Source organism: Stegodyphus dumicola, chromosome 3 (genome assembly GCF_044657685.1).
Source record: "Stegodyphus dumicola isolate Sdum_Otavi_A_Nest chromosome 3, ASM4465768v1".
In the NCBI taxonomy this organism is placed as follows: Eukaryota; Metazoa; Arthropoda; class Arachnida; order Araneae; family Eresidae; genus Stegodyphus; species Stegodyphus dumicola.
The window spans coordinates 202,616,212-202,641,792 of record NC_140770.1 but is presented as its reverse complement, the minus strand read 5'-3'; the positions used below and the strand labels follow the sequence as shown (position 1 = coordinate 202,641,792).

Genomic DNA, 25,581 nt, shown 5'->3' with positions numbered 1-25,581 from the left:
ATTTTTTATTAACAAAATCTACTGCAAACTCATATTTTACGCTCTATATACATTCCCTAAACTTCTTTTTCTGATATCAAAATAACAACTAAATCTTGTATATATCCTAAAATAAAGAATTTAAAAAAATGCATAAATTAGGGAAATTCATACACTAAAAAACATTTAAAAATGCCCCCCCTTTTTTTTTTTACTAAAGCTTCAAAAACATAAGCACCACATTAAAAATAATAATAAAAAGGTGTCCTCTGCAAACAGAAAATTATGTGTCAATTAAGATATTACTTACTTTTTAAAAAATACAAAAGATAAATGCATTAAAAATTTAAACACATGGTGTTAAATAGCAACTGTTGATAAACTGATACAACACTGCTTAGAAGGTTAGGTTAGATTAGTGAAAATTACTGGTGAAAAAAACCAAATTTGTTACACTGCACCGAAAGCAGGCCAGCATTGCTTAGAATAATATCAATAAATTTATTATTATTACAGATGGGATAAGCAGTAGATAAAAGTATCCTATCATTTTTGTTACACATGCACAGTATTTATATCATTTAATAGCATCTGCAAGCCTCTTTAATTTACTACATCTTGCTGCAAAATAAAAAAAAAAAAATTATTTATTTACTAAAAAAGAATTGAGACCATATACTTCTCAAAATATAACTCCCAAAATTTTCAGTTGATTAGCAACTTTACATATTGCAACTAAAATATTTGAGAAAACTTATGAAATAATTGAACCATCCGTAAGGATTTAAGACATGAATTTTGGTGTACCCCCCCCCCAGTTCATTTTCATTACTTTGTTTCAAGACACAGTATTGATTTTAATATAAAACTTAAGATTTTGAATGAACATATTTGACAGTAATACTGAATATAATAAGGAAAAACAGGAAACATAATCAACAATAAGAGAACAAAATGTTTTAAGATTAATTAAGAATGTGCTATGAACGATTTGTGTTAGAAATGTAGTTTAGGAAAATCATCCTCTTATCACAGCAGATATTCTGAACAATTCGTATCAGAAATGAAGCTCTAAAAAAATTATTCAGTTATGATAGCAGATATTCAGTCAAACAAATTAATCATTATGAAATTTATACAGGCCTGTATAAGTATTTGTATCTGTAAAAAGGGGAGCTTAATAATGGCATACAATTTTATATTCATGAGCTTCCAAGTTACAATCAAATCTTTTCATTATAATTTAATTCTGAAATTCATACATTCTGATTCTGAAATTCTATTAGACAACATTTATATCACTTCTGATAATTGGTTATGATAGCTGAGTATCACAGAGTTTCTGAAATTACTGCATCAACTAATATTACTTCTGAGACAACTACTTGTTAGCAAAATCTCCCTCCTTTTTAATCGGCTTTATTTACAAACAGATTGAAAATTAATTTTTACACTTTTGCATGAAAAGTTCTATACTCCTAATTAACCATGGATGTATTAACTGGGTTCTGAATAAATCAGGCATTGTCTTTAAAAAAAAAAAAAATTAAGTTTATTCCAAGACCATGGAAAAATTAGGATGACAAACCTTTAAAATAAAAATCTGCTATGGGAATTATACAAAAAGAAAAAAAATTGTGTAGGATACCAGCAGTGACAATAGATGATGCCAAATACTTATCCACAATAGTACATAATTTACCTGCTGATAATTGGAAATCGTTGTTAAATCATTAATTAAAAATAAATTCCTAAAACATAAGAATAAATTAAGTGTTTAAGTGTGTAGCCAGTAATCTGTTTCTCAGTGACTTTTACTTAAATACAAGAATAATATAAATAAAAGCATTGAGTTTTGAAGTATGCTTTTTTTTTTTTTTTTTTTAAATTCTGATTTAATTTACATAACCTATCTCCAAATCAAACTGCTTTAAATACAACTAAATTACTAACACTTTTCATTAATTATAATATAGGTTATTCATTTTTCTTCTGCTTTTTTAACTGCTGTCATATTAATTATGATCTGGTATTAAACTTGGAAATTATTTCCAATATTATTTGGGTTAATCAGGAGTCTACAGTATATTTTAATGAATTTGAGTTACAAGATTATACTAATTTAACTGATGGCATACATGACATGTTATGACATTTATGTGAGCATGCATAATAATATTTCAATGATAATATCTTTCCTACAGGAAATAAGAATTCAGTTTAACACAAACGTTAACAAAAACAAATTCATTACACCTGGCATAATCATTTATTATTCTCGTAATTCATGATATGTTTCAACATTTCTAATAAACCCATCAAAATTATACATAATGTTACACAGCATGTATGTAAAGCCCAGTTGTATATAAAATTCAACTCCACGATTTCCTTAATTATATATCAATATGAATATTAATAAATATTATATTTCATAAAAATACATATTTAAATTATTTCTAGAATACTATTTTTGCAAAGATTACTATTTTTAACATGCTCCTAATTTAAAAAAAGCTTATAAAAACTAAGCTTCTTATATAAACTAAGGTAACAATGGTAAGCTACAGAAATTAAATAACTTTTATAAGTTAATTAAAAAACTTAATTTAAATTAGCATCAGCTACATCTTTCTTCATAGTTTGTTTTTATAAACAATATAATCCAAAAATCATGCACATCAAACTTTGAAAAACAGTGAAATCCAAAACTGATACTAATGACAAAATGTTTAAATAGATAACACTCCTATACTGTTACAAGTAATATACCACTTTAACTCCAGTTTATGCAGTTAGTTTTACAGTCTGTTCGCTTGCTGCAGTTTGAAAATGAGTTTTTTCCAAGCAGAATGAATATTTATAATTAAATATTACTTTGAAATACAAAAATTTGATTACAATGCCATTTTTTTATATTTTTTGTTGATAATTGCAATATTTTATACCCAACCTTGTTGATTTTTAACAAAACTCAGAAGATACGAGCAGCCCCGTCATTTTTCATGGTGAACGCTTCTAGTTTCTCGAAATCAAGTTACCAAGCGAGAAATCATTATTTTGTTAATTTTGTGAATATATTGGATGTTGTGTTTAAATGTTTCAACAACTTTACTATAAGAGAGACTGCAAAATAATGTTCAGTCATAAAACTTCATTCTGCTTGGAAAAACTCATATCCATCTTGCACTATAAATGGTTTTTAAAGATAACAGCTTAAACTGCAACTGAAATTTTAAGTGAATATAACTTGCAATGGTTCTGAAGGGTCAACCATTGAAAAAGTTGCCATTCCTTTAAAAAAAAGATCATTTGAATAAATTTATGTAACTATCCCAGTTCAATGTAAAAAGGACAGAAGCTAACATGTAAATAATTATTTTATTAATCACAACTCTGAAATTCATATACACAGTTGCTAAAGTGCTATTTTAATAAATATTCAACACCTCATTAAAAAGACATATATTTTTATAAAATTTTGACGAATATTAACATCAAAAGTAAGAATGCAAATGGAAATAAATGAACGATTTTTAGACTCACATGAACATTTTACTATATTTTTAAATGACATATTGCAAACATTATGTTTATGCTCCTCACCTTCAGATTCAAGCATTGGTGAATATGTATAATTAATACATAATTTAATAAAATACAAATATTACAGATAAAAATTTTAAAGTTTTGCTAAACTATGAAAACTAGAATTTGTAATGACTACATACATTATATCAAATACTAAAACAAAATATTTGTCAATTAAACATCTGCAAAATAAATTTTCATCCTTTTTTTTTTCATATGAAATTATGAACAGAATTTATTTTAAAATTTTAAATTTATTTTATGCATAGATTTTCAATTTTGACTGTATTTTTGAAGCAAAATGTTACCTCCTAGCTTATCCTTAAATCAATATATATTAAGAAATATAAACCAGTTAATTTTCACAGTAACTAAGAATATCAGATTGCTCTATGAAAATGATTCGCTAATAATACTACTGGTCGTATATTAGAAATTGTAAAAATAATTAGGCTAGAGGAAAAGAACGTCTAAAGTCTTTCCCCCCCCCTTTCTTGAATCCAAGTTTCATTTAATCAAAGAGGAGAGAAAAAGAATATGAACAATCGATAGTATTTCATTATTAATGCTAAAGATTAATTAAAATACTAGAATGTATATGTATTATTTAAAGATTATAACATATTAAGACACCCATACAGCAAATGAAAAAAAAAAAAGTCACTTTAAAATTTTTTGAAAGGTAATTTTCTCGAAAAACTCACTGCATTGTGCACACTTTTAAGATGACTATCTAGAGTAGTTTTCCATGAAAACAGACCGCCACATATATTACAAGAATAGCTTTTTCGTTTCAAAAAATGTAATTCCCTGTGACGCTGAAGATTATGCTTTCTTGTAAATGATTTCTTACACACATCACAAGACAAACTTCCATATGCATCTTGGGCACCGAGTTGAGTTCCGGCAAATATAAAATTTGTTGTTGTATCTGAAAATAACAAAAAATCACAAAAATTGATTTTTAATAGAGATTGATAGACAGTTTAATATTATCATCGTAGAAAGATAAAACAGAAAGAAAAATTTTTAATTAATTGAAATTAAATATTACCAATGAAATACATATCCTATAAATGAAAACATTTAAATCTTATGTTAAAAAAATTCTATTACAGGGACATATTTGTATCCATAAAAAAATTTGCCTTTATTTGCAAAATTTAAACATTTTTATTTTTTAGATTATTTTTACACTAGATGATATTTACAATTTCTATTCAAAGCAGAATTCTCTTTAATTTAATCTTGTTTTTTTTTTAGGAATAATGACAGAGATTATCCATATAAATACATACTCATAATATGTATTCATATTAGAGCTTAGACATCACTATAGTTATAGATAATTCATGTATAGTTCTATATCAAAGTTACACATCATAAAGAACTTCATAATAGCAAAAGCTATGCGGATTAAGATCAATAGGCAATCATGGAAAAATTAATTTTATTTACTTTCTATATGAATAAAGAATTCTTTTTATCCTCAATCAGCCATCTATAGTGAATAAAATGCAACGCTACCATAGCAAAACATCAAAATATTCATAATTTATATAATTAAAAGAATATAAGAAAAACATGAAAATTTTGAAAGTTTCTCAATTAAAATCATTGCATTTCTGCAATCTGAAATGGTCAAATGCAAAACACACTTATTCTGAATATAAATGATATAAAGCACTTCAGGAAACTGGCCATACAACTTAGGTTATGCTTTTTCGCGACACAAAGCTAAAAACTTTGACCTCGTAGACCACAGGCCTTAATTTAAAGTTTAATTTTACATCATGGTTCAACAACAAAATTTCACTCATGTCTTTGCAATGTTTTCTATCTGTCCACACATATATAAATATCTGTATGTACCTATCGCTCTCTCTCTCTCTCTCACTGCATCTGCGGATTCCAATATTATTGTAGATACATGAAGCCATGAATGTTGGTGAACATTATATAAAGCAATATTTATTCAAATAATAGTCAAATTAGTAGAAAAAATATGCCCTATAAGATATCACCAGCACTAAATAAAGCAACAATAACATATACTGTTCATTCCCACTACATTACATACAGTAGAACAAAATTTGAAAAAAATATACGATGTACACTGTGGCATACTCTCTATCTCATATATATTATATTAAGTAAACAATTCAACATTTTAGCTTAATCCATGAAAGATGAGAGAGAAATGATGAAATGCAATTTCTGCACTGCACATTTTATGTTTAAAGGGATGACAGAAATAAAAAATCACTCTTTTGTCAACAAAATAATGAAAAACATTATATGGTTAATGTGGCAATAATCAGAATGCAAAAAAAAAAAAAAAAAAAAAAAAAAAATGCTAAAAAGAGGAGTAGATGCAAATTTAATTTAAAAAAAGTACAAACATATGTGAAAAAACAATGAGCTAAATAGTTCCTGAATAATAACAAGCATTATATAGACTTGTGAGAAAAGAAACATATTATAAGGGATGACCTATATTCTGAGAACACATAATATTCCACAATGACCACTTCTATTCCCATATTTGGTTACATCAATTCTTTTTTCCTCCTCACCATACATCACAGGTAACTGAAACTGCAGATACAGAATTAATGCATATGGAGACATGACAGTATACATGTATATATATATATATATATATTCATACAATTATCTAACAAAAAGTTTATACTAAATATATTGGTTTTGTTCATAGTGAAAAACCCTGAGATGTGTTGACAGATCAGTCTTCCATGAGAATGATTTTGAGCATAAATGGCATGAATATAATTTTCGTTTACAATAATGAATTTGCATGTGTCGTCTGAGGTTTGGCTTGTTGAAAAATGTCTTGAAACATATCTTGCAAACAGGTCGTCTTTCTTCATATATTGGAGATTTGGTTCCCATTCTTGCAATAAATTCTTTCATATTTCCTAGACAAATGTGTAGTTATATTAGATACACATTTCCCATGAAAAATATAGTTATATACAAACGCATAATTATTTTGTCAGTACATTAAACAAACATTTTCTTCAAAAATACTTTCCCAAAATAACATGTATCTTCTATGAAGACTGAATATATGAAGAAGGAACCAGAGGCAGGAAAAAATGCAGTCTAGGACTTCAGATACACAGTAATAAAAATGTAAAAAAAAAAAAAAAAAAAAAAAAAAAATTTTGGGGATGGTCTGGGTGAAATTTTATACCAAAAACTAAAACTTTAAAAAAAAAAAAAAAAAAAAACTCTTAAAGCAATAAAAAAATTCAGCTGCAATTCCAATAGACTTCACAAACCTTTAGATGATCTTGAATATGAACCTACATAATTTTGATATTTTAAAACAAAATTTTAAAATAATAACAGGCTAATTTTAAAAAATTATTTCAGTAAATATTTTAGGTGGTGAACTAAGTAAACTTTTCACAATTGTATCATTTTTAATTTGTTTTGTTTCAGAACATGAGGCAAGTAAAGTAAAAAAAATAATAAATTTATAAAAATGACTAAAAGTGGTAATCATCTTAATTCCACTATAGATGTGAATTTTATTCATCAGACAACAGCAACAAAATAATTTAATATTTGTCATATTAGTAATTAAAATATATCTTGATTATATATACAGCTGTTGATATATTCCACATTTGTTTAATTTGTGTTCTGTTATTAGTTTATTTTTCACCTTTACATACAGTATTAAAATCAAATAATTCACTAAGATAAAGAAATACAAAGGCTCAATTTAAACCCATGGACAGATGTCTCTCAGTCAGCTTGACACAGTATTAAGTTATGACTGAGAGTTTCCTCTTGAATGAAAAAAGAACAATATTACAATAGATATCACTTAATAGCATCACACTGGCTCATAATGATTTTGATAAAATTAACATAATGATATCATTAAATGATGGGAAAATGGCAGCATAATTTAGCTAATTTAATCTAAATGACTGAAATTATTCAAATATATGATTTTATGTAAAATTAGTTAGAATTTTTTTAAATTTATTTGTAGTGGATTGAATTTACTATGCAAAAGTATTATTGCTCATTTTCATAGTGCTTCAAAATCATCTGAACATTTAGAGAAACCCCTCATTTTACAATATTACCACAATCATGATAGTGAAATGAGGGAGGGAAGAGATTATATGGTTAATGTATATGAAAAAAAAATAAATAAAAAGGCAAACACAGAATTTGAAACAACTGAAAATATTTAATTAGAAACATATTTTATATTTCTTAAATTTGCATATTTCTAAAACAAAAAAGTTTACTTAAAAATTCCTTAAGCTTTAAATCATAAATGCACAATTTAAGGCATGCTATAGCCATACGAATATTTCACATAAACAGCAGTGCTTGCATCCCTTATACACAAAATGATGCATATATGAATTGTTTTTGTCTTTTTGAATAAGCATCTTTCCTTTTTTTTTTTTTTTTTTTTTTCATTGGAAATTTATCTTACTACCTCAAATCTTTTTTATATATTTTTTATCATCATGCCCTTTCTCACATATTTTTTATTTTGATGGGGAAAAAATTTATTTGTAGGTCCTTTGCATCTCTGTTTTTCAGTAAAATATACTGCTAGATGCTTCACAAAATATCATCTATAGTTGATATACTATACAAAGAACTATGGCTACTATGTTCATATATAGATTTCCTTATGAAGCATTATGAAGATTTCTTTGTCAACCTATTGCACTTATGTCAATATCTTCCACACTGCAAATGGTCACTGATCATTTCACCAAGATAGCCTTTCATTGCTCTCATGAATCTTTCACCATACATTTGAGTTATAGGTGTGTGAGTTGTTAGAAGGAATAAAATTTCAACAGAAAGGAATAAAATTTAAATTTTAAACTTATGCAATGCATCATATAACTCAAACAAAGAATGAAAAACATTACTCATTCCATTACTCTATTTCAATATTCATTCATTAAAACTATTGATGATATCTATGCAATAGTTTATAGCATTTTTACCTATTCAGATAATTACACTTTTACATGCCTCAGAATTAAAAAAAAAAAAAAAAAAAACTTAGAAAGTTGTAAAGTGTTTGAATTCCTTAAATGATTAAACACATACACCAAAATCACCATAAAATGATAAAAACATTAAAAGCATATCATTTTGATTTGAAAGAAACAACTCATACTGCACTGTTTTTAATATATTAAAGAACTTGCTGATTATAAAAAATAATGAATTTTCAATGTTTCTGAATACAAACGAGTAGCACTTCAACAAACTGATGATAATATCCAATTGTTAACTTTAATCATGATCACAATAAACAATATTCTACGCAAACTTTTCTACACTTAAAATAAATTAACTATTACATATTTTACTAGCCATATGAAGAAAGAAAGATTTTTCTCTTTCTGCAAAAAGAATGATATGTCTTCCCTTTTCTGTCTTCAGTCTGATACTTTGCAGTAAGTGAATATGCTTTCATTATGAGATCTATAAAACGGAAACTCTGGTTACTCTTTCACCATTCAAAATTTAGTTAGTAATGACGCTGCTGCATATTAGCTGCATCTACGCATGCAGTATGCTGCATATATGTTTCCATAAAACTTAGTCACTGAATTTAAATCATCAAAAAGATTTTTAACAAACCAAAATAATTTATCCATACCATAAAAAAAAAAAAAAAGCTGCTGATGTTTAAGTATAGTTGTACTATAAAGGTGTAATATTTAGAAAAAAATCATTATGAAACTTTATGTGTTTTAATTACATAAGATACTTTTTGTGCCTTCTAATCAGAACAAAATGACCAAAATTATTGTATCTGTAAATGCACAATTTATGAATTTAATAGCTGCTTGCATGGCCTGCTGCCTATCATAAAAATTTTAAAAATATTAATTATTTTAGTTAGTTCAGCTAGAGCAATTTCATAAAAATATTTAGTATTTCTAACTAGAGATCTTATTTAAATACATTTTTATATAAATTAATCAGATTGAAAAGAAAATAATAGTCTTAAGAACTGTGTTTATTGCTTTTAAATCGCCTGGGTTGTTAGATTAAAACTGACAATTACAGACACATAAATTTGAAAGTTTTAACTTATACTTTACTGAATAGTAACATACTGATGGACACACTTTTACATGGAAGATAAAAGTATTTTATTTCAGACAGCAGCAACATAATACTTTTAAATAGCCAAATTTGTTGATTAAAACTGAAAAATAAAAATCTTATATTTGCCAAACCGCAACAGTCTGATGCACTGAGGTAAAAATGTTTCATTTCAAACAATGTTGCCACTGCTAGCTTTTAAACTGCTCATTTTGTCCAAAACCTCATTATATTCGCATAAAATATGAAATAAATGAAAAAAAAATTTGAAATTCAAAATTTGAGCTTTAAGGTGCATATGTTTGGATGGAGGTCTCATTGTTTAGTGCAAGGGACATACAGCTCCTCTATTATTTAATAATAGAGTTATACAGAAAGATATATGAAATACTTGAAAATTTAATAAATCAGAACTCAGTAAAATTTCAAATACCATGAATATGTAGAGACAAAAATTTAAAAAAAAAAAAAAAAAAATACAAACACATGTATAAATTAATTACTTTAATCATTTAAAAATATTTATAAACATAAGAAGCAATATAAATTAATATTTTTTTCCAGATTATCTAAACCTGTATTTTTCTGCTCAAACAATTAAAAGATATTTACAGTACAGAAGTATTAGTTGGTTGATTATGTTATTGCAACACACATATGATTATTCACTTCAGAATGTATGCTTTCAAGAAACCATCAAAATCTGCATGTCCATACAAAAAAAAAAAAAAAAAGAGAGAGAGAGAGAGAGAAAATTAAGAATATAAATAACTATATAGTTAAATTTCTTTCATTTTTAATATATATAAAAAATTCAACATATAGAGTCTATTTAAAAGACTTCATTAAAAAATTCATATGTTCATTGCTATTATATCTGATTTAAGATGATAGTCTGAAAGCTCATTGCTGAAGAGAAATTAATCTGAAAATGAAAAATTATCATTATAATGCTTATGAACCATGAGTTCTTTTAAGATGATTACGTAGATCAGTTTTCCACGAAAATCTTTTACCACACAGTTGGCAATGAAAGTTCTTTCTCTGATAGAAGTGAAGTTCCATATGTCTTCTAAGACTCCCGGGAGTTGAAAATTTCTTGTTGCAGATTTTACATCGGTTTTCTACTTTATGAAATTCAGCATCTTTCGAAAATACTGTAATATTATTCTTTGTCAATGAAAAACTGTTCTTTGTACACGGCAATTTTGCAAGATAACTGTATTGTTCACTAGCAGGAACAGAGTGATGATCCAAACCTAAAATTAAAAAATATTGGTAAACAATACTTAAATACCAACAAAAAGGAAAGACTGAAATGATACAAAATAATATGAAGTCCTTGATCGGAAATTTAATTGAAAAAAGGAAAATGAGAAGAAATAATTAATGTTAAATGTAAGTAACAAAATCCTCGTATAACAAAAATTTCTATAAAAATAATAAAAAACAATTAAAGATCAGATATAAACAATAGAACTACATAAACAGCTGCTTACCAGAAGCAAGCTGCACACTGACTGTTCAAATTTACAAATTTATTCAATAACATTCAAAGGCTATTAAATGAAATAGTCACTTGCCAATAAAAGACAATACCTTATAAATTGTGTATGAATAATTTAATATATTTTTAATATGTTAGGCGCCAAAGTGTTTCGCTTTCCTCCCCAACTAATTTGTGATTTTCAATTTCACCAATAAGTTGTGTAGAAATTGATAGAAGAACATAATTTTTTTTAATTATATATCATCAGACAACAGTGAAAGACACAGTCTTAATGAAGATGCCATCAGCCATTGGAACGATGAGGTCAGATATATAAAAGTATAATGTTTTACACACCATATACAGTATAATTATGCACCAGGTCAGTCATCAGTGACAGACATGGTGCATAACATGTTAAGAAAAAAATGTAGCTCATATAATTTTTGATGACTACTTCTGAACTGTTAAATCTGTGCTAACAAGAAATGTAGATATACTGTAGAAAATATACGAGTAAAATAAAGGATATGCACGTTATTACATTTTCATTTAATAAGTTTATTTAACATTATTATAAAGTATAAACATAATTCTAAGATCATATTTGTATCTAAAGAAAAAAGCATTATAAATATATCAATATAATATTTTGCTAATTTTTTTAAACTATTAGCCAAGTCGTATTTCTGAAATATGACTTGGCTAACAGAATAATAATTATTGAACTAACATTTTATAAAATTAATCACCATATTCATGAACTTTATATGACCTAGAACTGCAACAATGAATGCAACTTAGCTTTCAGGAGTGCTCACAAGCTTTGCAGAGAAAAAGGTTTCACAAAACAATTAAAAATTACATTACTAAAGCATCATAATTTTTAAGTAATAATATATATATAGAGAGAGAGAAAGAGAGAGAGAGAGAGATAAAAGTTATTTCATACGAAGAGGATATATATTAGTCATGCAGTATGCAACAACATTAATTAAATAATCAAGTGATAATAATTAAATCATGAAATGGGAGCAAACTTCCATTAGGAATTGCTTTAATTTTGATTTGAATAGTTCCTGTTGGAAAGCTTTCTTCCTTTCATGATTAAATTATATATATCATTTTACTGTAATTCGTATTGTAATAAAGATATACCTAAATTAATAAGAATGAATTAATGCATTAATTATGTACATAAGAAATTAATTTAAACAGAATAAAATAGCATTTAACTACTCTGCTTTAAACATTTATAAAAGTCCAAAAAATTAATAATTATATAAAGAAAATGACTGTACTAATTTTTCATACGAATGGCCAGATTTGCCTTCCAGCTAATTAATTACGAGTAATAACTTCTACTGTTCTAACATGCAAGAATAATTTTTTTCCTTTGGAAGCAATGCATGAGCTTTTTTTCAGATTCTTCTCATCAGGAAACTGCTTTGGACAAAATACATGTATTAGAATCCCGGACACCATCTTTTGGCTTTTCATTAATTCATTCCCAGTATGATGCAAGCCAAGTGAATTCTGTAGAATAAAGAGATAATTTGTACAAGCAGTGAAAATGAAACTAACAGTCAATGTATATGTCAATAATCAATTCAATGATTCTGAATATTTAACAGTCAAATATTCAGAAATTAGAAGCAATAAAATAATTATACATATCACAGTATTTTACAAATAACAAATTAAACTATGCTTACCAGAGCTACTGGTAATGCATTATTAATACACTATCTTATATGCAATGCTAATTTTGAGCAAATTTTCAGATATACCATTATTTTGTCAGTTTTACCAGCCACTGTAGAAATGTTGCCAAGTTTAGCATCATACCCTCCCTTCCCCAAAAAAACTTAAAATATTGGAATTTTAGGAAAATGAAGGGGGAAACTTAAGTTTAATTTTTAAGAAATTCCTATTAAAAAAAAAGTTGTACTTTATTTTTCAGGAAGGCATGTAGATCTTCTGAACAACAGTATATAAATCTACCACTGTCAGGAATGTGATTTTTTTTTAGTCCAAACAAGCTTTGTCCCTGAGGAACTATTATTTTCATTTTGTGATTTTGCATTGGTTCACTATACGCGTCCATTTCACATTTCAAACTGTTGCCACCAAATGTTAGAGTACTGCATTATATTTGAAGAAATTAAATAATGAAAAATCTGCATAAATGTATGTATATTTCTCGCATTGTGATAAAACAATGGTAAATAGAGCCATCGAATTTTGAATGACATAATCCTACTGCGAACATGGGCATGCGGAAGCCCTAATTTGAAATTTTGAGGCTGTTTCATTATCGATTTCATATTTTGTAAATCTCTAACAAATATCTGATTAACAAACTCAAGGATTTCAAAGTGAGTAATGGGAATGTTGTACAAAAAAGTTTTTTTATCTCCAACGCGCGAGACTGCGTATCAGAAATTCTAAAGATCTAAAGATATGCTCAATTTAAAACTATTTTACGATATTGCTCTTGAACTTAATTTTATTGTTTAAGTGCAAAGAACGTGATATTTAATAAATAAAGGTAGCAGACAAAATGTTAAAAAAACATCCTTTCGGAAGTAATTTAAAATCTGAAACCTTTCTGATTTTTATTTATTTATTTATTTATTTTTTAAAGAATGAACCAGTTGCCAATGCAGACCTAGCACATAGTGGTATAGAAACTGCATTTCATACTCATTTTTGCAAATTTAGTTGGAGGATTAGCCCTTCAGGGTTTCTTAAACTTTTTGGTGTGGGGACGGCATAATATTTACGAAAACTTTGTAGGACCCCATAAGTATTGCACAAATCCGACACACGTGTGAGTGAAACTGTCAGTTTCTTCCCTTGTACTGTAAATGTACTATTGCAGTTTTAGGTCATTTTAAAATAAAATGAATGTTTCTATTATAAAAAAAATGCTTTGAAACGTTTTTGTTTTTTCTGTTTTTTCCTATCTTTATCTATTTTCAGATACATTATGCAAAAATATTTGGTAATTGTGAAATTATTATAAGTTAAAGAAAACTATTATAATAAGTTAAAGCTTTATTTTCATTTGATGGTAAATTAAAAATTATCATCAATTATGAAACAAAAAAAATCTATGAATGAAATAAAAAATATTTCACAGTTCTTTTTACTTGTTTTGGGGTTTGTTCTATAATTTGGCAATAAATGTTACCAACTAGGTGATTAATCATTGATCACCTGTAAAACCAGCAAGTATCATAATGTGTCACATAAATTATGATACACAACTCACTTTCTCCTGAGTTAATTTCAACTTTCAATGTGGTTTACTTTTTTTTTTTTTTTTTTTTTTTTTGCTTCCTTTATTCAGAATAAAAATTTAAGGACATCAAACATAGAAAATATCAACTTACTATAATGTTTTCATAAAGTTTAAGAATAACAACAAACTATAAAGAGTTTTTTTTTTTTTTTTAAATTATACTTCATAAACTACACAAAAGTCTTTCGTCAACATGTAAAGAAAATGAAAGCTTTCAGGACCTTAGCTTTTGAACTGCTGAAGAAACTGATCATTCCATCATCAGAATAATAAAACTGATTTCACTACATAAAATTCAAAAACATTATAATCAATTCCAGATCTTAATTAATAAATTATAAATTTATAAACATTATAGTTTAATTTCCAAATTAAAAATTCAAACATTTATTTGAAACAATACAACTTTAAAAACACTTCAAAATTAAAACACATATATATTTACCAAAAAAACTGCAAACTCAGCTTACCTTCTTTAGTTTATCAATTAGTCACCAATAAAAAAATTAACATGCATATAATCAAATAGAAGAAAAACATGCGATGTAAAATTTTAAACTAACCTTATTTTGACTTGACGTTTTGAATAAAACTCCAATTTCAGTACACAGACCTTTCTTCAGAAGCAAATATTCAGGAGCAAGATGAAGAAAGGCCTGTGTCTGATCACCTTCAAAACCGATGAAACTTTATTTAAAATCTGTGCCAAAATAAAGTTGCTTTTTGCCTTATTTTTAAAGAATGATGGGCATACACTGAGTGAAATTTCAAAAGCAATTCATTTAATGATAGCAATTTTTGAATTCTTTTGCAAATATTAACTGTCATGGCAAAAGCTGACTGGCGTATGCACAGGTGGCGCTCCATCAATGCTTGAATCTCACTCAGGGTTTCTGCAATGTGCTCAGGATTTGATCAGAGAATAAAATCCCAGTGTTACTGCTACTCACTGAGCTATACACCATCAAGCCTTGGCAGTTAAATCCTTTCATACGAACTCAATGATGTCTTAAAATTATGCATCAAAACCATCAACCATGTTAAGAAGTGTATTAAATACTTGACATTTTATGACTCTTTGTAAAGATTTGAGAACAGAACATAAAGTACTGTTATTTAACATGGAAGTTCGCTGGCTCTCAAAAGGAAATATGTTAGCAAGATTATTTGAACTTTGAAATGAAGTGATTCAGTTTTTGGAAATTCAATATCAAACTGAATTGTATGTGGAATTCCAAAAGCCAAGTTTTCAAATTGTATTAGCTTATCTATCATATATTTTCAATTCACTGAAAACTCACTGAAATTGAAATTCACAGCATGTACTGATAAACTGCAACTCCGGGAATTTAAAATTTAGCCTGCAATTATTCCTGCTTTCGCAAACTATTAGCAATTCTGCAAGAAGTTGACTTTAAGGATTCTGATACTAAGAATATAATATCAAATCATTTGCAGCATCTCACTGATGAGTTCAAAAGTTACTTTTTTTAACACATGTAATAATAACTTACAGATTGCAACAGACCCTCTTCATGCTGACATGGATTTGCTGCCAGAAATACTACAAGAGCAAGCTTTGGGCATTAAAAGTAATTCTGCAACCAAATATGACTCTGAGAACATGGATAAGCCCTTATTTTTTATAAAATATCTTAAAATTTATTCCAGCACAGTAGAGTAAGCACTGCAACTGTACTACAGTTTTTCAGGCACTTATTTGTACGATTTCAGCAGTTGTAACAATAAAAACAAACTATAGAAGCAAATTCAATACTGCAAGTGATTTACATTGCATACTTTCTTCTATTCAGCCAAGAACTGAAAAATCTCGTGAAAAATTTGCAAGCTCGTTTCGTTTATTTATTTTCTTAGCATATGCATGTGAAAACAGCATATTCCTATAATAAGCTTTTATGTTTTTTGTTCTTACTACCCTTATAGGTAGGTAATATTATTATTGTTGGAAAAAGAGGCACAGAAATTTTTATTTTTGGCAGTACAGAGGTGTGACAGAAAAAACTTTGGACACCCATGCCTTAGATGACAGAAGAGTGACAGAAGGATTATCATACTTGGAAATTTAATCACAATTTTGACTTTGAATCAGCAAAAATTAAACATAAAGCTTCTTTAGTTAGAGAAATGAATTTCCTTGAAGGCTTTTCACATTCATAAAAATTTATCTGGTTTAGTTAATGATGTTAATTCCAATTCAACTATTCCAAACATCTTTAAAATTCGAATATCTTAATTTTTCATACTTCTTTATTATCTTCCTGGATAGATGGCACTGTGCTTGAGTTTACTTGGTTTTTTTTTTTTTTTTTTTTTTGTATAACTATGGCTGTAGCTCCTATCTTATTTGTAGAATTTGACCCCATTTGGCATAAGAGGCTTATTTACAACTTGATTGATTTTGGGTTCTCAAGAAAAAATACACTATGCCACAACTCCTGTCTCAAACAATGATACTTTACAGTGAATTATGATAATGTTTACTATTCCCTAGGAATGAATTAATGTTGGAATTCTAAGAGGCTCCTGCTTTGGCCCACTCCTTTATATGTTCTAGACTTTCAGAAAGAGAGGCTCAGCTATAACTTAGTGCACATGTTATGCAGATAACACTGCATTTGCAGTCAGATCAATACAACCGAAAAAAGCAATACCCATCCTGAGGCACTTCGTAGCTGACACAGAACTCCAGCTGGAGGATCTTAATAAATGCTTCCAAATCGAAGCTAATAGTTATACAGCATAAAAAGATGTAACATGTGTTTTTGCAACCTCTCTATCAATTTGGATCCCAAGTGTGGGAAGTAACAAGTGTCAGAGAGTAACAAGTGGGGTTCACATCAATCAGAGGCTTACTAAGAACACTCATATCAAGTATGCAGCTGCATGTAAAGTCCATCATTGCTGCAGAGAAGTTGGGTGTTCTTCTGGGAAATACTTCAGGACTTAATCTTTCTCAGAACAGACAGATTTAAATTTCCTTAATCAAGCTGATGCATCACCAAAGACACAGTTATGAAGACTGACCTGTATAGAAAACCAGTGTGACCTTTATATTAAAAAAAATTAATTTTAGAACATAAGCAATAAACATTAAAAAAATACATGAAAAAAAACACTAACCTAAAATTTAGTCTGCTGCACAGTAAGACTTTTTTTCTCAAAAATTCTGCAGCTTTATAGATGAAAGTAATCCAGAGTGCTTTTAAAAAGATGTCTAAATCTGAAAGAAATATACTCAATTACATCAATCATATCATAAGGCTGGACTTTTCCCCCTCCATTTTTATTTTTAGAATTATAAATTTCAAAATTATTATTTTCAAATTATAAAGCTTATTCAGGATTTTTCCATTATTTCAAACACTGCTCTTTATCATAAGCACTGAATGGTAGGTACATTCTTAATGATTAGCAAAATGAAAGGGGCCAGTTTATCTCTCTACTGGCCATCATGTTTATCCAGTTTTTACAGTGGTAGGAAAGCAATATAATATCTTTACAATACATTTGACTCAATAAATTATTTTACTACAGTTTATTATTTTCCCTGATCGAAACGACCTATATTGGTCATAAGGTCTGCACTGCCTGGGAGGACCGGGTCGCTCTCCAATCGAACAGTTTATTTTCCCTCTGTCTGATATTTACATTCTATAATGATAATTCAGAAGTCAAACAACAAAAATCAGCGTAATATTTTCAAAATTTTTACAGCACTAGTTTCGATGGTTTTACCGAACCACCATCCTCAGCTGCAAAACTGCAAATGAACAAGATAGGAAATAATGATTAGATAAGATAAGGAAGCCTGGACAAGAATAAGCAAGTGGCGCCATCTCTTGGTGAAACCAGAACTAAAACATAATTTCTTTAAAGGCCGAAGGCAAAGATGGATTGGAATTAGGATCGTTAACTAGAACAGAAAGATTTTTTTGAATGTGAAATGCCTCTAGAAAATCCAGTTCTCCAATGGAAGATGTTTTTTGAATAATTTTGGCAGCAGAAAAATTGAAAGTGTGATTTCCGGACCAACAATGTTGAGCAACAGAAGACTTCTGTGTTTCCTTTTTTCTAACATATGCCTCATGTTCCTTGATGCGAAATTTTAAGGCTCTCCTAGTTCAACCAATGTAAATCAAACCACACTGGCAAGGAATCCTATAAATATCCCAAGAATTCATATCAGGAATTGGGTCCTTGAGTATGGAACTCGGAATTTTATTGATGGGAGAATAAACAACCTGAAAGTTAAATTTCTGCAAAATATGTGCAACTTTATAGCTAATTGATGGAAAGAAGGGAATGACAACAGAATTTTTATAATCTCCTAAAATAAGAGTGTGGCTTTTAGTGTGTTGAGATGAGAATTTTTTAACTGCTTGATTAATAATGTTGGGTGAAAATCCCCTGTCAATAGCTATTGCTTTTAAATAATTTAGTTCTTCATCAAGGGAGGATTCACTTTTTGGAGGAGCAAACTTGAAGAGCACGGAAAACATAGGAATAAAATGAAACTATAAATGAAGCTAACTAAAGTAAAGTTACTTTAAATCATGTCATCCGACTAAACAAAAGTTAGCTTCATTTTATTCCTATGTTTTCCGTGCTCTTCGTTTCCTCCTCCAAACTATCCCTTGATGAAGAACTAAATTATTTAAAAGCAATAGCTGTTGACAGGGGCTTTTCACCCAACATTATTAATCGAGCAGTTAAAAAATTCTCATCTCAACACACTAAAAGGCACACTCTTGTTTTAGGAGATTATAAAAATTCTGTTGTCATTCCCTTCTTTCCATCAATTAGCTATAAAGTTGCACATATTTTGCAGAAATTTAACTTTCGGGTTGTTTATTCTCCCATCAATAAAATTCCGAGTTCCATACTCAAGGACCCAATTCCTGATATGAATTCTTGGGATATTTATAGGATTCCTTGCCAGTGTGGTTTGATTTACATTGGTTGAACTAGGAGAGCCTTAAAATTTCGCATCAAGGAACATGAGGCATATGTTAGAAAAAAGGAAACACAGAAGTCTTCTGTTGCTCAACATTGTTGGTCCGGAAATCACACTTTCAATTTTTCTGCTGCCAAAATTATTCAAAAAACATCTTCCATTGGAGAACTGGATTTTCTAGAGGCATTTCACATTCAAAAAAATCTTTCTGTTCTAGTTAACGATCCTAATTCCAATCCATCTTTGCCTTCGGCCTTTAAAGAAATTATGTTTTAGTTCTGGTTTCACCAAGAGATGGCGCCACTTGCTTATTCTTGTCCAGGCTTTCTTTATCTTATGTAATCATTATTTCCTATCTTGTTCATTTGCGGTTTTGCAGCTGAGGATGGTGGTTCGGTAAAACCATCGAAATTAGTCCTGTAAAAATTTTGAAAATATTACGCTGATTTTTGTTGTTTGACTTCTGAATTGGTATTTATTCGGCATGTTATTGTGTCTTAATTCTATAATGCATTAAAATCACCAGTATAAAAACACATTCTCACCAACCAAACTAACCTATCTGACAAAACTTCTCATTTCACTGTAAAATTTTCATCCAATAGGGCACACATTCATTGTAAATTAGCATAGTTTCAGCAAATTACTGCTAAGATAAAGTAACCAAATTTTTCCAAACCTAATGTGGACAAAACAAATTAGGCAATTAAAAAAAATCTTTTCATTTAAGCAATCTTTTTATCTCAAATAATGAATATTCTTAATTGATTTCTTTTAATAGCTTATATAGTATAGTTAAACTACCCTTAAATGGATCTCATTGTTCCAAATGATTTTTGCCAAATGCGAAGATACTGTATTTTTCGCCGTATAAGACGCACTTTTTCTCTCCAAAACCAGGGGGGGAAAAGTGCCTGCGTCTTATACGGCAAATACAAAAGCCCACCATGGCCCTCCGCAGCCCCTCCACCTCTGCATACATACCTTACCACAGGAATACTCAGCCACTCCGTTCCCTTCCACCTCTTGGCGCCGTCTGAGACCAGGAAGCCCCGCTCTGCCTCGCACTGTATTTGGACGGTCTCTGCCTCGTGCTGCGATTGGCTGAGCGAAGAGGCGCGTGACTTCACTCGCTCCTGTGCTGGCTTTGTGCACTTTTTAGAGTCTCGTAAGCCAGCGCGGGAGCGAGTGAAGGCACGCGTCTCTTCGCTCAGCTTATTTTTGTTACTTTCACTGTTTGCTGACTGTTTATGAGAGTAAAGATAGCTCTTAGTATGTTACATGGTTGACATAAAATTTTTCTTAAACTGCTGTTAACTTGATATAAAATATTATGATACAGTTGATATAAAATATTTTACTACAGAATTTGGTTCATAATCTTTTATTTCTAGATTTGCCTCCTTTAAAATTGGGTGCGTCTTATATGCCGGTGCGTCTTATATGGCGAAAAATATGGTAATTACTTCTTTTAAGGAATATGATTATTATCCATGATGTTCAATACTACAGTCAAAAGTCGTTAATCCGGACTCGTCGGCGATTACGGATTATTGATTTTTCCGGATTATAGATCATCAGTTTAAATCTCGTAAGATGGCATGCAGAAATTCTAAAATTAAAAATATGAAACCGTAATTTATGAAATAAAGAACAATTATGATCTAAAGGGTATTAAAATTTACAAAAAAAAAAGCTTAATATTTATTTGTTTACTTTATTAAACATTTCTTTCAATGTAAGTTGTTTAAGTTGCTTCGTTTTATGTGATAATACTTTCTCTTTAATTCTACATACAGACATAATTTCTTGTCCAGTTACAAAGTTCCGTTGTTCAAGTCCCGTAATTGCTGTGCCGAGAATACCGACTAACTTCTCAATCGAAATTTTTTCGTTTTTACTAACCTCTCTGTCACCTTCTTCATGTCTTTATCCATTTTTCGCAGCAATTCCACTTTTTGGTTGATGGACATCGAAACATACTTTCGTTTTGTAGATCCTTTGGGAGCTCCAGCATCGGAAATTCTATTTGACATAATCGAAAGTTCAAGTTTACTTTTATAAAATTTCTCTTACAGTCTGCAAAAAATAATAAGCTGGATCCAATTTGAAGATTAAGGAACAACGGAATCATCCACATTAACTGAATTAGATCATTTTAGCTTATACCATCCGTTATACATAAAACGCGCGCACGAAAACATATTCTGCGCTTGCGCACACGCATATGTGCAGTTGTAAAGGTCTTATGCGCACACGTAAATGCCTATGCGAATGTGTCAACGCGGCGCATTCGCAGAAAGTTTTTAGCTTTGAGGTCCGGATTATAGATCATTCCGGATTATGGGTGTCCGAATTAACGACTTTTGATTGTATTTATGTTCTTAAAATGTTTTACACTTTTAGAGGTGGTTGCTGCGAAGGGTTTCATTGTATTATAAGAATTCAATTATTAATGTTATAGGTTTGAAAGAAATGACAACATGAAAAATTTTGCTCAGTTTCAGTTTTATAATACTTGGATAACTGTTTATTTTTTATGTATTTCATATATTTCTGAATTCATTACAACTTTTGTTATATAAATATTCTTTATAAAATATTTCAGAAGTTAACAGCTTTCCTTTATTTTATTAATAGACTTTCTATAATTATATATAAAAGGTAACAGAAATCAAGAAATTCTTTCATAAAGTGGTCTTACTTAGTAAATTCCCTAAAGTGCATATCTAGAAAGAGAATTACTTTATTATTTAATATATTTTTGGTCCAAATAAAAATCTGACCCACCAGTGGCCGAGCGGTAAAGTCACTGAACACTGGTAGTTCAGTCCGAGGTTCGAATTCCGTGAACGGGCTGGCTGCATGGGCGTTTTTGTGGTTTTCCCCATGTGTAATGTGCATACGAGCCAGTTTCCCTTAGAAAGTCCTCCATAAGGCATCCCTTCCTTTAGGCAGATAGCCCTCGTGTGCTTTGCCATAATTAAATACACCACCACTACACCACCAAATAAAAATCTTCATTACTGTATGGAATGGTGCCAATAAAATTCGTTTTAAGTGTATTAACAAAATTTAAAAAAAAAAAAAAAAAAAGAATACTGGACATTTTCAAGTACATATCCAGAAGCTACACCTTGCACTGAAATGCAGGACTTTTTAGCACAATCCACAGTGTTCTGTCATTTAGACTGAAATTGCTTTTAACAATTTCTGTGAATCAAACCTTGAATGCATTCCTCTTGACATATTTTGAAAAACTATCTTCTTAGAAAAAGCCAATATCTACTTTTTAAAGGACAATGATTAGGAACTCACTGTAAAGGATGATGTTTAGAAATAGTTGTAATCATTCAAATGGATGTGCAGTTGTGCTGACTCAACCAACAACATGCAATGAACTGTGTGTCTGGATGCATTGGATATACTATAATAAACAAATACAGGAGATAATATCATACCCAATATGCTTCCTGGCGACAACGAAAAATTCTTTTATTATAAATGCCATTTCTGAATCAAATTTGACAAAAACAATTATATCGACATTCAATAACTCACCTGGGATCATTATCCTTAGATTTCCTTATCTTTTCAAATGCTTTAAAATAATTAATGCTAATTAAACCTTCTATATTGAAGAAGTACAGAATTTATCTTCTTAATCATATAGAGAGATATGTGTAATATAAGAAAATACTATAAATAGATGTATAATCTACACATTAATACTTTTTCAATTAGACTTTCGTTAAATGTTTTTAAATCCTTACCCTTTCTTTTTTTTATTTCATGTCATTAGTGCTATCTTTAAAAAGAACAGTATAACTGTTAATGGAATGTTCCTGTAAAACTTAAATCATTTACAGAAATTCAACAGAATTTCTTACCAAAGTCAAAATATAATTCAGTATAGGATTACTTCCTATTCAAGGGCTGGTTAAAATGTATAGTCATTTGCTAAAACCATTCTATTATTATGAAAAAGATAGCATTTATATTTTTAGAGAGGGAACAGCTAAGGCTTCTTTTAAAGAGAAACAAAGAAAATATTAGTTCTACGCTTCAATTTCAGATGGACTTTTGGTGTACATATTATCAAAATCACCCTCATATAAGGAATCATGGTAACTTTAATGTCCAAATGCACTTATCTGAATATTATTTTAAATTTAAAAATGATATATTCTTACAATAAATTTTAAAAGAAAAATTTTATCTACTTTTAAATATTTGTAAAATATCTTTCTGCACAACAAAATGTAATAAATTAAATGCTGTTTTATATTAAAATTAGAGGAATTTTGTATATAAACAGGTGAATAAATGTAAAATAAACACATATTTAGTATCTCTTGCATAAAATAATAGGACCAGAAATATTTAGATTTCAGAGTAATAGCCCTCACATAATGACACAGCTCAAAAATGGGACACATGTCCAAAATAAAATTTTCATACATGTATTATTAAAAACACAGCCTGAAGATTCATTTTTTGTTAAAAGAAATGTTAGACAGAAAAGATGCTGCATTCCTTAACAATGTAGACAATATGAGGTAGCTTGTTCATCATTCAAAATAAGAAACAATCTTATTTAATTCTGTGTGTTACTAATAGATTACCAATATGCTATCATCATATGAATTTGGGTGTGAAATTATTCATTTGTGACTTCATGTTGGCATTAAAGTTTCAAATTTTAAATCTAAATACAGGAATACTCCACTTTTTAGTTCGAGGGGGGGAGTACCTATCCATAAAATAATTACTATGGACTTATAATATACTATATTACTTATAATAATTACTACTATATACAAATACCGGTTTTAAAACCATGTACACATTTTCTATATCCTCCATTTCCTTTTAACATCATTTAAAACAAACCCGAACCTTTGGAATTTCAAAGAGATTTAATTATTTTTTTTTTAAATACTTCATTTCTTTCATTGGAGTTTCTTAATTTTCTAAACAAACTTGTATATTTATTTGAATGTTATACCTCCAGATTTAATTTGTTGCTAGTAGAATTATGCTTGTAAATTCACTGTTACGTAGTCTCCAAGTAACTGCGAAAATAAACACTGTATCTAGTCTAGATATCATTTTCTGTAAAGGAAAAAATATACATTGTATTACAAGGTTGGTACATATTTCTGCCTGTACTTCTGACTTTTAAGGAATGAAAAAAATTAAGGGCTATCAAGCAAATAGGAACTGAATGCACTAGAGTTTTTTTCATGTAATTATCATTAAATTATAAAATTTCTTTAAACATTATATTTTAAACTTCTAATATTCTCATATATTTTAAGAATAGGAGCTTTTTATTTAAATTTTACTAACACTTAGCTTTACACTGATTCTTTTATGCCTAATTTTGTTATACTCGCTCAGTCCGTAGGTTTATGCAATTTTTTTAAGTTAAATAACAAAATAAAATAATAATCAGCATGACTCATAACAGACACTTGGCTGTCACCACTCAAGGTTCGTACACATTTCTGCACACGGAAATTAAGTACTTTTAAGGACCATTAATGAAAAAAATTAAGGACCTATGAGCAAATGGGAACTAAATAAATTCAATAAAAATATTAAGAATTGAATTTCACTTTTGTAATACCATCCTAAAAATAATATAGATCCCTAAGTAGTATGCATTAGTATTACTAAATATGAATTTATTAACATAATTATTAATAAGTTTGAAAATAAAATAAACTTAATGCAGTTCATCGAGTAGCAATAAATATTTTACATGCATAATAGGTTGGACATATTTGAAAGAAGATAAATGATGTTTACGTTTTACTAATAGTTAGCTTTATGTTGATTTTTTTTTTAATGTGTCATTTTGTCACATACTTGGTCAGTCTAGAGCAGAGGTTCTCAGCTGGTGGTACACAAGAAAAAAATAAGTGGTACACAAAGAAGCAAAGTATTTTTAACTGTTTCAAAAATTAAAACTCCAAAATCTTAATTGAGTTTTTTTCTCTAACACTCATAAATTTATGCAATCTGAGTTTTGTTCAAGAGTGGTGGTGGTACTAAAGGTTTTCAATTTCTGTTTAGATGGTACACGTTAGTCAAAAGGTT

At 28.8% G+C, this 25,581-nt stretch overlaps 1 protein-coding gene across 10 annotated transcripts in view; it reads right to left on the bottom strand.

Moving 5' to 3' along the window:
• The window catches only part of LOC118204383 (uncharacterized), a 281,241-nt gene that overhangs the window by 198,750 nt on the left and 56,910 nt on the right, over positions 1–25,581 (bottom strand). Inside the window, exon 5 of one of the 10 annotated variants that reach the window (XM_085813765.1) lies at positions 7,785–10,964. The exons of the other annotated variants lie outside the window; for them this stretch is intronic. Coding sequence (XP_085669891.1) covers positions 10,660–10,964 — 305 coding nt within the window. The 3' untranslated portion in view covers positions 7,785–10,659. Of the gene's footprint in view, positions 1–7,784; positions 10,965–25,581 lie in introns of those variants that run through there. 10 annotated transcript variants of the gene reach the window in all.